Below are 16,570 nucleotides of genomic sequence, written 5' to 3'. Positions count from 1 at the left end.
TAAGCCCCTAGGGCTTACGCTATTTAGCAAGAGGCTAAGGGATGGCGTTTCTGAGTAGAGGAAGTTTGCTCAAGCATAGCTATTTGCTAGAAAACAGGAGTCAACTGTGCCAGGTAGTCTCAGGGGCTGGGAAGCATAGCCCCAGCCTGCTTCAGGAAGGGAGCTTGATGGTGGTGGTTCTGGTGGCTGGGACTGGAGGTGATTATCATTGATTATCCTTGTGGAGTCTATGTCAGCTTCCTTTCCTTTTCCACATTCTTCAGGCCAAATCCCAGTTGGAATTATGTGGATTGAACCCGTTAGTTGCTGCCCCCCACTAGGCAGGGTCCCTCACTGTAGCTGAGCTTGGAAAACCAGCTAGCACCAGCACATGGAGCCAGGCTGAGGTTCAGGGCCATGGGGCCCCCGGGACTCAGGAACAGAACGGTGGGGCCGGCGGAGAGGTCTCTTTTGCAGTGACCATCATCCCGCTTCTTCAGGGGAGTTGGCAACAGAGAGTGCACCCAAGGCCATGTTGCCCCAGTTTCAATCCCATTCTCACCACTTAACTGTGGCCTTGAGCAAGGGCCTATCCTCTCAGCTGCCTCAGTTTCCTCCAGTCTGTAGCTGGGCATTCATAATAGTAACTACCGTTGTGAGGATTAAATACAGTAGGACAAAGAAAGTGCTAAGAACATCTCATGACAGAGGAAGTGCTGTGTGAGTCCTCGTTACAACTATAATGTTACTATTACTATTGCCAGAAAATCAGCTGAAGAGTCCGGTAAGAGCACTCAGATGGGCTTTGAACATATGTCAACACTCGTGAGTTTCCCAAGGCCTCTGCTTCTGATGAGACGATTGGAAGGAGGATCCTGAGGAGTGGAGCAGGCTGATGGATGTGGTGGGAGCTGCGGGTCACCTGGAGCTGGCTCTGAGCCCCGGATCTGAGCTCCGGCTTACAGATGCATTAGATGCTGTGTCCTAAGCAGGCCTCCGTTTGGAATTATCTGTGGTTACTGATGTAGAGGCATCCTACCTAGGTGTCCAGTCCTCAGCTCCCCACACCAGCTGCCTATTTTTTTTTTTAACCTTGTCCCAAAGAGCACTAGCTTCTCTGAAATACTGATAGCTGTCATTGACTGACTGCCCACAAACGACAGGGCCTATGCTGGGCACCTTGACTCCGTCCCTCTTCTAATCCTCCCACCGTTTCCCCTTGAGGCAGGTGATGTTCCCATTTTACAGAGGAAGCAGGCTGCCCTGTAAAGCCAGAACTTGACTCTAGATCTTCTAAGTCCAGGCCTGGGCTGCTGCTTCCTTCCAGCTCTGTCTTCGCCCAGCTGCGCTAAGCTCTAAGCAGGCAAGAGTGACTCCATGATTACGCCTTAGCTAGAATTTAACTATAGTTCATCTTCTGGCCAAGTCCTGTGAGTTTGGTCGGGGCTGCCTCATAACGTACTTATTCACTTTTGTTCTCTCTCTCTCTATTTTTAACTGAACTTCTGATACACAGAATTGGATTAGACATAATCCTTAGCTGTAATACACTGTCATCTTTGGTCCCATGCATAGCCCTCTTTAATTCTAATGTCCCCTATTATATTTATATTCATGTATTTACCCCTTTATGGTTTAATGCACGCCCATGAATCCACCACGCCCGGAGCACTGATAATCGAGCACCTCTGTGCCCCTCCTGTCGTCTCTGCCAATCTGCACCCTTGCTGCAAGGCAAGCACGTTTAGAATTGTATGTTTCCTATTCCTTTGCTCTTTTCCTTGTAGACTTTCTGTACATAGATGTGTGCCTCAACAGTGCCTGGTTTCATTCTGGTCGTTCTGCAGCTTCCTAAATTGCTTACTCCTATGCCGGTACCACACAGTGTCATTGCTACAGCGTTAAGTAACCTGATATCTGACAGGCGAGTCCGGCCGTCCCCACACTCCTCATTCCTTTTCAGAAGGGGATGCCACAGGGAATCGGGGACCTACTCCTGAGGACTCCACTCTGCCCTGGATGAAATTAGCACCGACTGTCTCTGCAAGCATCCTTCTGCTTCCCCTGCCTGGTCTCCCATGTCGGACATGTTTCTTTCAGTTCCTGTAGGGGCAGCTGGGTTGTTCCGGTGCTGCAGTGACAGGGAGCACTGCAGAGGTTGGAAGATCTGTGGAGCAGGGTGCATGCCAGCCCAGAGGCACCCCCACCCCCGACTCCCCCCTGTGACAAGGGCTGTCCCATCCGAGGCCAGCGTGTCCATTGTGCAGCTCTCCGGGGCAGGCTCCAAGCTAAACACAGTCAGATTTTCTGGGAACATTTTCAGCTGAGTTAGCAGCATCCTCTACCAGACCAAGAACTGATGTGATTTGTTATTAATTCTGTCTGCCTGAGGGACCTTGTAAACATAAGGTATTATATCAGAATCACTCAGATCATGTTCAAATGTTGCTTCTGATGCAGTAGGTCAGGGTGGTGCCCGAGATCGTGTATTAGTGATGGATCTGCCTCTGCTTTAGATGGTAGGCGGCTACTGAAAGAGTCTGGCTTGGGCCTTGTACTAGGGTGGAGGCTGAGCTAGGATTCGCCTCCAATACAGCCCCCAGGCCCCAGCCCGGACTCTCAAAGGCTGGGCAAGGGATGGGACCTTCTTCCACCTCTTCTCTCCCCACCCAACCCAAACACACAGAGGTTTCTCCAAGATGTGTATGCTTCGAGGTCGAGAAGACCCAACAGGGGCCCAGGACACAAACCCCCAGGAGCACCTGAGTCTCCAGCGCCTGCCTGGAGCCAATCATTCTTCCTCACAGCTGGGAGAGGGTCAGTAATGAACATCTATGTGGCTCAGCAGGGGTGGGGTGCAGCAGCAAGCCAGCAGTGGACAGGCAGCTGAGCCCTGCTCAGCTCTTGGCCAGAAAGATAGAGGCCTGTGAAAGGAAGGCCCCCAGAGAGGGGTCCAGGTCTCCAGACCCCTTGTTCCTTTGACAATGCTAGTGTGAGCCCATGGCTAAAATGAGCCTCACCTGTAAAGCTGAGTGAGGCCTCAGTTCAGCCAGTCCTGCCTGTGATAATAGCAGCTTAGAGCCAGCCCTGCCTTTGGGCCTGGTTCAGCCCCACCTCCCTGAGGAAGCCTGCCTGGCCTCTGTCTGGAGCTCAGAAGCCACATCCACAGGTCTGCAAGGCTCCTCTGACATTTATCTCACAGGCATCACTTTCCTTGCCATTCACTTTTTCATGGGCATTTTTTTCTATGAAATCTAACTTCATTTGATACAGTCAGGGCCCTTCCACGGCTGTTCCGCCAAATGTCACCCAGTGGAGAGGAGCCTCTGCCACCATGCCAAGCTATTTGCCACTCTAATGGAGACACTGAGGCCAGAGAAGGAAGGCGAGGCCAGTCTGCCAGCTGGTGGCTGAGGCTGGCCAGGTGCCCAGGGCTCCCAGCTGCTCAGCTGGATGGTGGGTCAGGGAAAGGAGGACAACTTCTCTCTTAGGCCCTGCGGTTGAACTGAGGTCTAAGAACTGAGAACTGAACTGAACTCCAGATGCTCTTTGTTCCCAGCTCATTTCCTAGTCCCTAGTGGTGAGAAAGTGATCCCTGTGGAGGAGTCATCAGGAGTGGTGGCTGTGGGTGGAGACGGGGTATGGGAGGCCAGGCCAAAACCCTGACAAACCCCGGGTCAGCGGTCAGTGGATGACAGCATCAAGGAGTGAGGAGAGAACTGAACCAAGTGGTATGAACCACAGGGAAGGGGGAATGGAACCGTGTGCAGTTCTATTGGCTCCTAATACCTAGTGGAACCACTTTCTAGCAGCTGACTTTGCTAAAGAGCCATCCCCCATGACACTCTGTGCCCTCTTACCTCTGACTCCAGCCCTCAGTTTCCCCACCACTCAAATCTTCCACTGTGCCCTCTGGAACTGCCACTCCACACACAGAAAACTGCAACCCCAGCTTCTTCTCTGAGAGCTCCGCACACTGCCTTAATTGGACCAATCACTCTGTCCCAGTACCCCCTGCCCTTCTGCCTTCTCTGGGGGCTGCATGCTCACTCAGTGGTGGAGGCAGGGCAGGTCCCCTCCTGGGTCCCCTGCCAAATACAAACCTCCGCACCACCTTCTGGTTGTGAGAAATCCCCCTTCCTGTGTGGTCCACATTGTTCCATTCTGCTTCCTTCACTTCAGTGTTGCGTTCGCTCTCCTCTTTTTCTAGAGGTGGTGCCATTCTGTTTCTAGGGCTTCTTTCTCATTTTGCTGGAGTGCCTCCTTGAGTAACTTTCAGACTAGGTGCACAAAAGCTCTTCTTTCAGAGCCACTGCAGACATCCAAAAAGGTAGCCGCTGTTTGCTCTGCAACAGTGTAGCTCCCCTTAGCCTGAGAGGATGAGGAGTCTTTGGTTGAAAAATATTTTGCCAGACACACTCTTCTGTCAGTACTGAGTCAGGGAGCTGATGGGAAGGCCAGGCCCTTGAGTTCGTCATCTAAGTGGAGGTGTCTTTTCCGCAAATCCTGCCCACCTCTGCTGTGGAGGTTTTGCCCATGCTCTATTCAGCTTCTCTGTTGGACCTTGACATCGCCAGGAGCCTCTCCCAAAGGCTGCCCTGCTCGAACAGAGCTGGATCGGGCTCTGCAGCTGGGGCAGAGACAGGAACACAACTGACCCAGGTGTTGGGATTACAGTTCTTTAAGGATTACCCTGTGTTTGCTCCTTGGAGCTTGGGGTTTCTCTAGGACTCTTGATAAGAGCCTTGCTCATCCCTGGTGTACAAGGCTACTGGTCTCGCTGCTTGATTTCTCCACCATTCTGTCACACCTGCTTCCTGTCTTCCTGGTATTTACCATAATGTCTGGTTGCTGATGGCCTTTCTTGTTTTCCAGCACTCTTATCCTGTCCCTCGTGTGTACGCATGCACACACGAGTGAATCTTCCATCATTTCAGGGAGATGATGGGTGAGAGGCGTGTAGTGTGTGGGCCCAAGCTGCTCCCCTGAGCACACTGCCTCCATCTTTTGAACAGCCAGCCCCCATGCAGTTTAGCTGCAACATTCGAATGGAATTTTTCAAGCACTCCCTGTTCTGGGTTGTCCCCTTTGGAGGTTTCTCATGTCCTTGCTTTGCAGCGTTGCTAGGGAAGGCCATGCATTATTTAGGACTATTTTCCTGTGCAACACTCCTCTGTGCACAAGAAGTAACTTGATCGCTCCCTATTCCAGGGAAAAATGAGGGCCCCACCTGGGCTGTGGGGACCATCTGTGCCGATGACGCTTGTTGGCGCAGAGTTCATCTGAAGATGCTGCTTGTGTCCCAGCTGTAGTCACAACCCTTTTTGCTGGGGAAACAGTGAAGCTTGTCAACAGAAAACTCTCCAAATTCCAAATGCTTCCTAGATGGGAGCTGAGGTCTCTGTTGGCCATGATGGGGCCAAGTCAGTACAGGGATGCCATATTTTAGAAGTAGCATTACTATAGATAATGATACGCTTGACAATTTGCATGATTAAGTAAGTGGATTTATACCTAATGGGTGTAGACTCTGAGGACAGAGGAGCCAAGTCATTGGGGAAGAGGTGACACTTGATTTGAGTCCTGAAAGATGAGACATGCTCCTGGCAGGAAGTACAGGGAATAGTCTTCTAGGCAAAAGGAGCAGCATGAGGGGAGGCTCAGAGGCATGAAAGCAATTCTGAGGCTTCAGACACCAAAACCATAGTCTGTGGATGACTGATGAGCACCATTGTCTGCCACAGAGTGTGTGTGTGCTTGCACATGTGTGTGGCTCCTCCTCGTTTCATTCCCTGAAAACAGTGCCCAGTTCTATTTGAGTTCAGCTCTCAGGGCTGTCACTCAAACCCTCCCCATCTGCTGACCATTGTCTAAAATTACAAGAGAATTTAACATCTTGACCCTAAGATATTGATCTTTTTTCAAACTATAAATACAGGATTGGGGTAGGGTAGGGACTCGCATCTTGGCATCTTCCCACTGCAGGCAGAGAAGACTTCAGAGGGTCTAGGGGAGCAGCTTAAGCCACCAGTCTCTGTGCCAAGATCTCCACCCATTTTCATCACACAGACCATCATAAGTGGATGTTCAAACTTCCCCCATGTTATTGATAGCTAAACAGAGTTCCTGGGAAGTGCTATGGCTCACCTAGGGTTGTGCAGGAGGTTAGTAATGGAAAATTCCTTAATATTCAGGTCACTGGAGAACTTTGGAAATGATTGCCTTGTGATGTTTTTAGCACAGAATCAGACGTCCAGCCCTGGCTCCAGCAAATCTTCATCAAGAGCAGAACATTGTTGTCAATTAGGATGATGTACTGAGGCATTTTTAGAACCACAATAAGTAAATTATGACTATTTTTAAAGGTATTTCTTGGGCTGGTGGCCTGAGATAAGACACACTTTAGAGAGAACCTTTAAGGCAAGGGGCCCGTTTTGTCATACCATCATCACAACAGCCCGTAGGTGGAGGTGTTGCTATTCCCATTTTACAGATGATAAAAATGTAATGCCACGTTTTTCTCCTCTATTAGATGGGTGGTGGGAGCAGAAGCTAGGATTCCAAGCCAGCTCCTTCCCCCTACTTTTTCCCATTAGGGCAGGCAAGGCAGATGCTTCGCTCGTGTTGCGTCTCACCGAGTACTTCTGTCCATGATTTATTATTTTTTTTAATGTAAACTTGTTTTTGAAGTATAAGTATACAGCATACAAATCTTAAGGATGCTGCTTGATGTTTACAAACAACACACTAATAGAACCAGAACTCAATTTAAGCAGCAGAAAATACCAGTGCCCCCCCACCCCTGCCCAGGAATCCCTCATGCCTCCTCATCCCCATCACTACTCCCTTAAGGTCACCTCTGTCCTAACTTCATCACCTTGCTTTTGCTTCTCTTCAGAAGGAGTCACACAAAATGTACTTTTTTTTCACTCAAAATTATGTTGAAAGATTCCTCCACGCTTTTACATGTAATTGTGATTCCTTCGTTCTTGTGGCTGATTAGTGTTCTATATGAAACCACACAATTTATCTTTACATTCCACTATTTATGGACAGTAAGATTGTTGCTTCCAATTTGGTGCTGTTACAAGTAATGCTCCTATGAGCATTTGTGAATGTACATTTTGGTGAATGTGTATATGCTTTACTGTTAGGTGTTTACCCAGGAGATTCAGCAGTTATAGTTGATGTGCCTAGTTTTCCAAAGTGGTTGTGCAGTTCACATTCCCACTAAAAGCATTGTGAGCATTCCGGTTGCTCTACATCCTTGTCAGCACTTAATACTATCTTTTTCATTTTAGTCATTCTTTTGTTTTCTTTCTTAATTTCAATAGTTTTGGGGGAACCGACGGTTTTTGGTTGCATGGAAAAAGTCTTTAGTGGTGATTTATGAAATTTTGATGCACTACTCAATCTGTAGTCTTTTACCCCTCAAGCCCCTCCCATCCTTCCCCTCAAAGTCCCCAAAGTCCATTAGATCATTCTTATGACTTTGCCTCCTCATACTTTAGCTCCCATTTATAAGTGAGAACATAGATGTTTGATTTCCATTCCTGGGTTACTTCACTTAGAATAATGGTCTCCAACTTCATCCAAGTTGCTTTGAATGCCATCATTTTGTTCCTTTTTATGGCTGAATAGTATTTCAAGGTGTGTGTATATAACAAAATGTGATTTTATATATATATAATTTTGTTTATCCACTCATTCGTTGATGGGCATTTAGGTCCATCATATTTGTAAAAATATGTTTTCAATTCCATTTTTACAAATGTGAATTGTACTGCTATGAACATGCATGTGCAAGTGTCTTGTTCATATAATGATTCTCCTCTGAGTAGATACCTAGTAGTGAGATTGCTAGATCAAACAGTAATTCTACTTTAGTTCTTTAAAGGAATCTCCACACTGTTTTCCATAATGGTTGTACTGGTTTACATTCCCACCAGCAGTGTAAAAGTGTTCCCTTTTCACCACATCCACACTAACATCTGTTGTTTTTTTGACATTTGTTATTTTTTTTAATTATGGCCATTCTTGCAGAAGTATTTCATTGTGATTTTAATTTGCATTTTCTTGATAATTAGTGATGTTGAGCATTTTTTCGTATGTTTGTTGGCCATTTGTATATCTTCTTTTGAGAATTTTCTAGTCATATCCTTTGTCTACTTTTTGATGGATTGTTTTTGTTTTTGTTTCCTTGCTGATTTGCTTGAGTTCCTTGTAGATTCTGGACATTAGTCCTTTGTCAGATGCATAGTTTGTGAATACTTTCTCCCACTCTGTGTTTAATCTGCTGATGATTTCATTTGCTCTATAGAAGCTCTTTAGTTTAATTAGGTCCCATCTATTTATCTTTGTTTTTATTGCATTTACTTTTAGGTTCTTAGTTATGAACTTTTTGCCTAAGCCAATGTTTAGAAGAGTTTTTCCTATGTTATACTCTAGAATTTTTATGGTTTCAGATCTTAGATTTAAGTTTTTGATACATCTTGGTTGATTTTTGTATAAGATAAGGGATAAGGATCCAACTTCATTCTCTTTTTTTTTTTTTTGTAGCTGTTGTAAAAGGGGTTGAGTTCTTGATTTGATTCTCAGCTTTGTCACTGCTGATGTATAGCAGCACTACTGATTTGTGTACATTGATTTTGTATCTTGAAACTTAAATGAATTTACTTATCAGATTGAGGAGCTTTTTGGATGAGTCTTTAGGGTTTTCTGGGTATACATACAGTCATATCATCGGTGAATAGCTACAGTTTGACTTCCTCTTTATGGATTTGGATGCCCTTTATTTCTTTCTCTTGTCTGATTGTTCTGGCTAGGACTTCCAATACACTGTTGAAAAGCAGTGGTGAAAGTGGGCATCCTTGTCTTGTTCTAGTTCTCAGGGAGAATGCTTTCAACTTTTCTCCATTCAGTATAATATCAGCAGGCTTTTACTACCTTAAAGTGTGTCCCTTGTCTGACATACTTTAAGGTAGTAAAGCCTTAAATGAGGGTTTTAATTATAAAGGATGCTGCATTTTGTCACATGTTTTTTCTGCATCTATTGAGATCCTCATATGATTTCTGTTTTTAATTCCGTTTATGTGATGTATCACGTTTATTGACTTGCATATATTAAACCATTCCTGCATGCCTGGTGTGAAACCCACTTGATCATGGTGTATTATCTTTTTGATATCCTGTTGGATTGGGTTAGCTAGTATTTTGTTGAAGATTTTTGCATGTATGCTCATCTGGGATATTGGTCTGTAGTTTTGTTCTTTTGTTATGTCCTTTACTGGTTTTGGTATTAGGGTGATACTGGCTTCATAGAATGATTTTAGGAGGATTTCCTCTTTTGCTGTCTTTTGGAATAGTTTCAGAAAGATTGGTACCAGTTCTTCTCTGAATACCTGATCGAACTCAGCTGTGAATCCATCTGGTCCTTGACTTTTTTTGGGTGGCAATTTTTTTATTACCATTTCAATCTCACTACTTTGTTACTGGTCTGTTCAGCGTCTCTATTTTTTTCTGATTTAATCTAGAAAGGTTGTATATTTCAACCTCTAGAGGATATAGATAAATTTCTTGAAATATTTCTATTTGTGAGTGCAATATACCTATTTGTGCATGTAACATTGTTCATAATCCCCTTGAATGACCTTTTGTATTTCTGTGGTATCTGTTGTAATATCTCCTGTTTTGTTTCTAATTGAACTTATTTGGATCTTCTCTTGTCTTTTCTTGGTTATTCTCATTAATGGTCTATCGATTTTGTTTCTTTTCAAAGAACCAGCTTTTTGTTTTATTTATCTTTTGTATTTTTTGTTTCAATTTCATTTAGTTCTGCTCTGATCTTTGTTATTTATTTTTTCTTCTGAGTTTGAGTTTATTTTGTTCTTGTTTCTCTGGTTCCTTGAGATGTGACCTTAGATTGTCTACTTATGCCCTTTCAGCTTTTTTTATGTAGGCATTTAATGCTATGAACTTTCCTCTTAGCAGTGCTTTGGCTGTATCCCAGAGGTTTTTATAAGTTGTGTCACTATTATCATTCAATTCAAAGAATTTTTAAATTTCCATCTTGATTTCATTGTTGACCCAAAGATCATTCAGGAGCAGATTATTTAATTTCCATGTAGTTCTATAGGTTTGAGGGTTCCTTCTGGAGTTAATTTCCAATTTTATTCCACTGTGGTCTGAGAGGATACTTGATATAATTCCGATATTCTTAAACTTATTGAGACTTGTTTTGTAGCCTATCATATAGTCTATCTTGGAGAAGATTCCATGTGCTTAAGAAAAGACTGTATCTTCTGCAGTTGTTGGGTAGAATGTGCTGTAAATATTTGTCAATTCAATTTTTTCTAGGGTATAGTTGAAGTCCATTTTTTCTTTGTTGACTCTGTCTTGGTGAACTCTCTAGTGCTGTCAGTGGAGTATCAAAGTCCTCCACTATTGTTCTGTTGTTTTCTATCTCATTTCTTATGTCTAGTCATAATTGTTTTATAAATTTGGGAGATCCTGTGTTAGGTGCATATATATTTAAGATTGTGATATTTTCCTCTTGGACTGATCTTTTTATCATGATATAATGTTCCACTTTGTCTTTTTTTTTTTTTTTTTTTTTTTTTTTGACAGAGTTTCACTCTTGTTTCCCAGGCTGGAGTGCAGTGGCACAATCTTGGCTCACCACAACCTCCACTTCCTGGGTTCAAGCGATTCTCCTGCCTCAGCCTCTCGACTAGCTGGGATTACAGGCATGCACCACCATGCCTGGCTAATTTTGTATTTTTAGTAGAGACAGGGTTTCTCCATATTGGTCAGGCTGGTCTCAAACTCCCAACCTCAGGTGATCCATCTGCCTCAGCCTCCCAAAATGCTGGGATTACAGGCATGAGCCACTGCACCTGGCCCCTTCTTTGTCTTTTTAAACTGTTGTTGCTTTAAAGCCTGTTTTATCTCATATACGAATAGCTACTCCTGCTTGCTGCTGGTTTCCATTTGATGGAATGTCTCTTTCCCCTCTTTACCTTAGGTTTATGTGAGTCCTTATGTGCTAGGTGAGTCTCTTGAAGACAGCAGATACTTGGCTGGTGGATTTTTATCCACTTTTATGTAGTGCTCTCCTGCTTCCTTAGGGACAGGGCTACCTGAGAGCTGGACTGCAATTATTGCTTTTGCTCTTCTGGGTCTAACCATGCAGGGGGGCTACCAGACTCTGGGCTGGTGCTGGGAAATGTTTACAAGGTGTGCTGTGATGTGATCTGTCTTCAGGTCTCCCAGTCATGGATACCAGTACCCACTCTGGTGGAGGTAGCAGGAGAATAAAGTAGTCTCTGTGAGAGTCTTTGGTTATAGATGTTTAGTGTGCTGGCATTCTTGAGTGCTGGTTATGCTAGCAGTGAAGCTGTGATCTGGACAGACTTGGGACCACTGGTTAGCCAGGATTTGGCAGGCAGTGGAATTAGCACCTGTTTTCTCCTTCCTTGGAGCAAGGTTGTTCTATCATGAATTGCTATAATGTCCTGAGTTGGCTGGCCTCCAGCCAGGAGGTGGCGCTTTCAAGAGAGCACAAGAGTTTTTTGCCCGTCTCAGAATTTGCAGTGGCCTGCCACTCCTTTCCATTAGGTTATTTTAATTATGCCTGAGGGTTAGAGACAGAATAAAAATTTAGAAATAGACCAACATATGAGCCCTCATTTTTACATTAATATATAAATTAAATATAAGTAGACAATAAATAGTGGAGGAAATGTCTCTTTTTAGAAAAGACAGAATTAATCGCTGCTAACAGTGTCAGGACATTTATTTGTTTGTCAGTTGAGTCTTCATAGACTGTCTTGGAGTCACCGCAGCTGTTTAAGCAAACCTGGATTGGAGGACAGGTAACCCATGCAGTTAACTCTGGGTACGAATTTTGGCTAAATATTTGACAACTTCTAAGCAGAATCTATGAGAGGTCTTCATCACTTCAGACTTCAGTCCCAGGCATCACAGGAGAGAGGAAATCATCACTTTAGTCTCTGTTGTTGGCATGTAGTAGAGGCATATTATGGTATGAATTTTTACTTTCCTGATGATTCATGAAGTTGAGCACGTTTACATATGTTTATTGGCAACTTGGGTATTCACCTTTGTGAACAATAGTTCTTTTTCAGTTTTATCTTTAGTCAAAAACATAGTTCTAAGAATAGCTCCCATACTGGAAACTTCTGTGCTTCCCTTCCTATCTAGGTGGTTATTTCCAAGCTTTGATATTTGGTAGTTATAAGGAAAGCCTCAAAGCCAGGAGAGGTGAGAAAGAAGAGCCGAGGGAATAGGCACAGCCAACGCTGGGCATTCTCCGAGCTCTTAACGTTCCACAGTGGGGGCAGCAACCCAAGGACTTTCTCTGTGCACTTTGCGATTGTGAGTTTACTCTCCCCGCAGAAGTGAGGAGAGATGATTTGTATTTCACATTTAGAGCTAGCAACGTACTCTGAACTCCTTTTCTTTCTTCCTTTGGAATTTAGCCTCTAGATTGATTTCAATGACTCAGAGAGATGAAGATAAAAGGCATTCTGTCCTCTTCAGCCCCTAATTGGGCAGGGAACACACAGGGAGTTGGGTTTGCTGACAAGGCTAAGCGTTTTGGATGTTGGATTCCTATTATGTGCTTAGGGCATGAAAGTGATAAGAAAATCTCTTAAGGTCTGCCAGTGATTTTGAAACTTTAGCAGCTCAGTTTTCCTGAAGCAAGATGGGGGACAAGGAGTGGGAGAGCTGGGTACAAAGGAGTGGGAGAGCTGGGTACAAAGGGGCATGCTAAGGGAGGGTTGTCAAATGCTGGCCTACGCACAGTGATTGGGCAACTGGAGGTGAGTGATCAGCCTTCTGTGCCTTCTGGGCATGGCTGGGCTTTCCCTGTCCAGCCTCATTTTGTATGAGGATCAATATACTGTCTCCATATTTGACTATTCTGGAGATTTTGTACAAGTAAAATTATACAATAAAAATAAAAAATAATAAATCTTTTTTAAAAACATTTAATAAAGAGGATACAGAGGTGAGTGTTTGAAGCCACTAATGCTCCCTTCCAATAGTCGTGGGATCTTATCTCAAGTGAAGAAGAGCTGGATGGACTCCTGTGCACAGCTTCAAAGCACGTGCCCCTGAGTCCCACCTTAATTTTAATGGCTCCCTTTATTAACTCTGCAGCTCAGGTAAATAAAAATTCCTACAGAACATATTCTTGACTCTGGACTACCTTCCCATGTAAAAAGTACTTCTCACTGCAGGTCGTGATGAAAAATGTTGGAAAGCTGCAGGCCTCGGGTGGATCTGCAGAGGGCCTTCCTCTGTGGTATTATTCCTGTCACAGCTCCTGTGTTAGTATTCATCACTCAACGGTTTTATTGTATCTTAGTACATTATGGGATATTTATTAAATATCATTTATTCTATTACCAAAAAAAGTAGTAAGATGCAGGTTCAGGCTGGATACGGTGGCTCACGCCTGTAATCCCAGCACTTTAGGAGGCTGAGGTGGGTACATCACCTGAGGTCCAGAATTCAAGACCAGGCTGACCAATATGGAGAAGCCCCATTTCTACTAAAAATACAAAAAATTAGCCGGGCATGGTGGCACATGCCTGTAATCCCAGCTAGTTGGGAGGCTGAGGCAGGAGAACCCAGGAGGCAGAAGTTGCGGTGAGCCAAGATCACACCATTGCACTCCAGCCTGGGCAACAAGAGTAAACCTCTGTCTCAAAAAACAAAAGATGCAGGTTCAGGCCTCCAGCATATTCCTGTAGGACTGGGGAAAGCAGACCTGTACAAGCCATGCAAGATGGTATGTGACCACAATCATCATCTTCCTTCCAGCTGATGCCAACTGATCAGCACTGTTCCTCTCCCCTCAAACCTCAGCCTATCCTGTTTTATTCCTCTTTTGCCTTTGCCTGTTCTCTCTGCCTAGGATATCCTCCCCACCCTCATGTGCCTCTAACACTTGTATTCACGCTTCAAAACCCCCATTAGGTGTCCTCTCTTTGAAGCTTTCAAACAGCTCTTCTATATAAGAAATTTCCAGTTTCTGTACCTTTTGTGTATTTAGGAATTATTGCATATATTACACTCTATTAAAATGATTGACCTATTTAAAATCCCAGACTATGAGCCCCTTCACCCCTTTCCAGAGCTGCCTCTGGTTATCCCTGTATCCCCAAGGCTAATCAGAGGGCCTGGACAAGAATAAGCACTTAATAACGGTGTCTGCAATAAACCTAGTTAAACTCGGTTTAACTGGTCCTGGGTCCAAAGGTTCCATTATTTATGGATTTTAACTTACAAATTTTCCCAGAACTAGATGCTGGAAGAAAATGCAACCCTCTTCAGACCATCAAAGAAGGCTGTGAGGGAAGTTTCAGGGTTCACATGCATTTCAGACAGCCTCTCAGCATCTAACCTGTTTGTAAGAGGAAACCCCACTGCAGGTCCAGCAGCTTTTAAACATTTTCCATCACAACCTGCAGTGAGAAGTACTTTTCAGGTTAAAACACACTAAACACCTACATCAGAGACAAGGACTTCATGAAATAATATTTATTCTTGCTATGGATATTGCTTTCATTTTCTCTTTCTTTTTTAAAAAAATACATTGCTGGTCACCACCCGTTGAATTGATTTCGTGACTCTTGTCTCACTGGTTGAATTCCACAGTCTGATGAACACTGCTCTAGGCCTTCAGCTTATGTAACCAGAGATATCTTCTCAGAGGAGAAGCCATGGGCCCTGAAGGTCAGCTCCGAGGATCAGGCAGGCAGGCGGTGTGCAGCTAGGGGGATGAGAAGGTGCCAGGACGGCGCGGGCCACACTCTAACTGCTTCCCTCTCATTGCAGCTGAGCCCCTGCCACTGATGGACCTGTGCCGGAGATCCGTCCGCTCAGCTCTGGGCCGCCAGCGCCTGCGGGACATCAGCTCCCTGCCCCTGCCTCAGTCTCTCAAAAACTATCTGCAGTACCAGTGAGCCAGGCCTGAGGGGCAGCACAGACATACACCGCAGGGCCCAGCCCACCTGTCATATTCACAGTCTCATGGCACATAGGGGAAAGGATCTACCCTTCCCCCGGCTCCCCAGGACACTCAGTTCTTTCAAAGCCAGGACATAATGCCAACTTTGGAAAGTAAAGGTCTGTTACCAACAAGATTTACTGCCCTCAAGGCAGCCCTCCCAAGTCACACACCTCCTTTGGAGCCACAGAGAGCCTGGAGCCTGCACCTGCTGGAAATCCTGCCACCAACCAGGCACAGCAGCCACCGTATTGATCAGAGAGCCTGTTTCCTTATTCAAGAGAATGAATAAAACATTTGGGCAGGAGACTTTCTATTGTGTGCCTTGTTGCAGACAGGGCCAGAGAGAAATTAGCCTGTGCAGGGAGAAAATTGCCTCTGAATAATGAATGATGAAAGAAGCCTGACGCCGTGCCCCTCCTGGCCAACACCCCTTGCCAGGGTAGCAGGATTGTCATGCTGTTTGAGGACTTTGGGCCACTTTAAGAGACTGTTTCCAGGAGGCCCAACCGCACACCTGGCAAGTGGACAGCGCAGAGTGGAGACACCTTCCGGCTTACCTCTTTGAATGAACATTGTTTACTTCCCCTTTCCACGTGCCCCCTTCCCAGCCACTGGCTCACCGTTCTCTGGATGCCCAGACACCTGTCTTCGGGGAAGATGAGTCTGACTGGTTCACCCCAGGGAAGAGTGTATCCTTACCATTATTTTAAGTAGCATTTGTATTTTAAAGGAGGAATGTGGAGAGGACAGTACTTAGTCCACAGGTGCTAACAAGGGAACTGGGGGCATTGTGACACCCAAGTCTGATGTGTCCTGGGTTGGGGGGGCCTTCCTGCAGTGTCCAGGGTCTCTGGGCAATGTCCATTCAGGGTGCAGCATTCACAAAGCTTTATTTGAGCAAATTATTTTTTCACTTTAGGAGACTTCTACGAGTTTGTTTCCTGCTTCAAATGTGTGTGTGATGTGCTGTTTATTTATCAGCTTGAGGTCCGTGGGGGCAGCCTTGTAACTGGAAGGGTGGGTGTGGGGGATGCATTCTGCACCTGCTCCGAACCTGGTCCTCTCGCAGGAATGCCGCTGCCACCACCGCTGCTGCCGCCACCACATGTGTGTTTCAGATACTCTCTGCCCACATCATTTTTTTAACTGGAAATCATCACAGCAGTGGGATATCAGAGCCCCAGACAGCACTGCCTCTCCCTTCCCACCCCCTTGCCCCCACTTTAATGTGAATTTGACTGATGAATGAGGAGCGTTTCTAATAAAGTTTGTCATTCAGTCCTTCAGCCGTGTATTAAATGTTTGGGGAGGGACCCAGAAAGCTTCTTCCATCAACCTGGCCGGTCTGTCATAGAAGGCTTCAGACCCATAGAAGCCAGGTGCGCGAATCCCTCTTTAGACTCTTTTTGTCTCGTCTGACTTGTGGTCCCTGCTTGTGCCCAAACTCCAGCTATTTTGCAAAGGCTGCCCTGGAAGAGAGAATGTGCCTGGATCCTGCTTGCAAAGCTGACCTTAATGGTGGAAAAACAACTCAGCCTCCTGGTGCCA

General features: G+C 45.1%; 1 protein-coding gene across 2 annotated transcripts in view; it reads left to right on the top strand.

Moving 5' to 3' along the window:
- Positions 1-16,309, top strand: part of SPSB4 (splA/ryanodine receptor domain and SOCS box containing 4) — an 82,903-nt gene extending 66,594 nt beyond the window's left edge. The window contains exons 3-4 of one of the 2 annotated variants that reach the window (XM_078354986.1): positions 13,245-13,334; positions 14,848-16,309. In XM_078354986.1, coding sequence (XP_078211112.1) covers positions 13,245-13,334; positions 14,848-14,975 — 218 coding nt within the window. In that variant the 3' untranslated portion in view covers positions 14,976-16,309. The remainder of the gene's footprint in view (positions 1-13,244; positions 13,335-14,847) is intronic. The other variant, XM_002759538.7, reaches the window with a different exon arrangement.
- The last annotated feature ends 261 nt before the right edge of the window (positions 16,310-16,570 follow it).

Source organism: Callithrix jacchus, chromosome 17 (assembly GCF_049354715.1).
Source record: "Callithrix jacchus isolate 240 chromosome 17, calJac240_pri, whole genome shotgun sequence".
Taxonomy (NCBI): Eukaryota; Metazoa; Chordata; class Mammalia; order Primates; family Cebidae; genus Callithrix; species Callithrix jacchus.
Note: the sequence above shows the minus strand (reverse complement) of the source record. Positions and strands in the feature narration are given on the sequence as shown.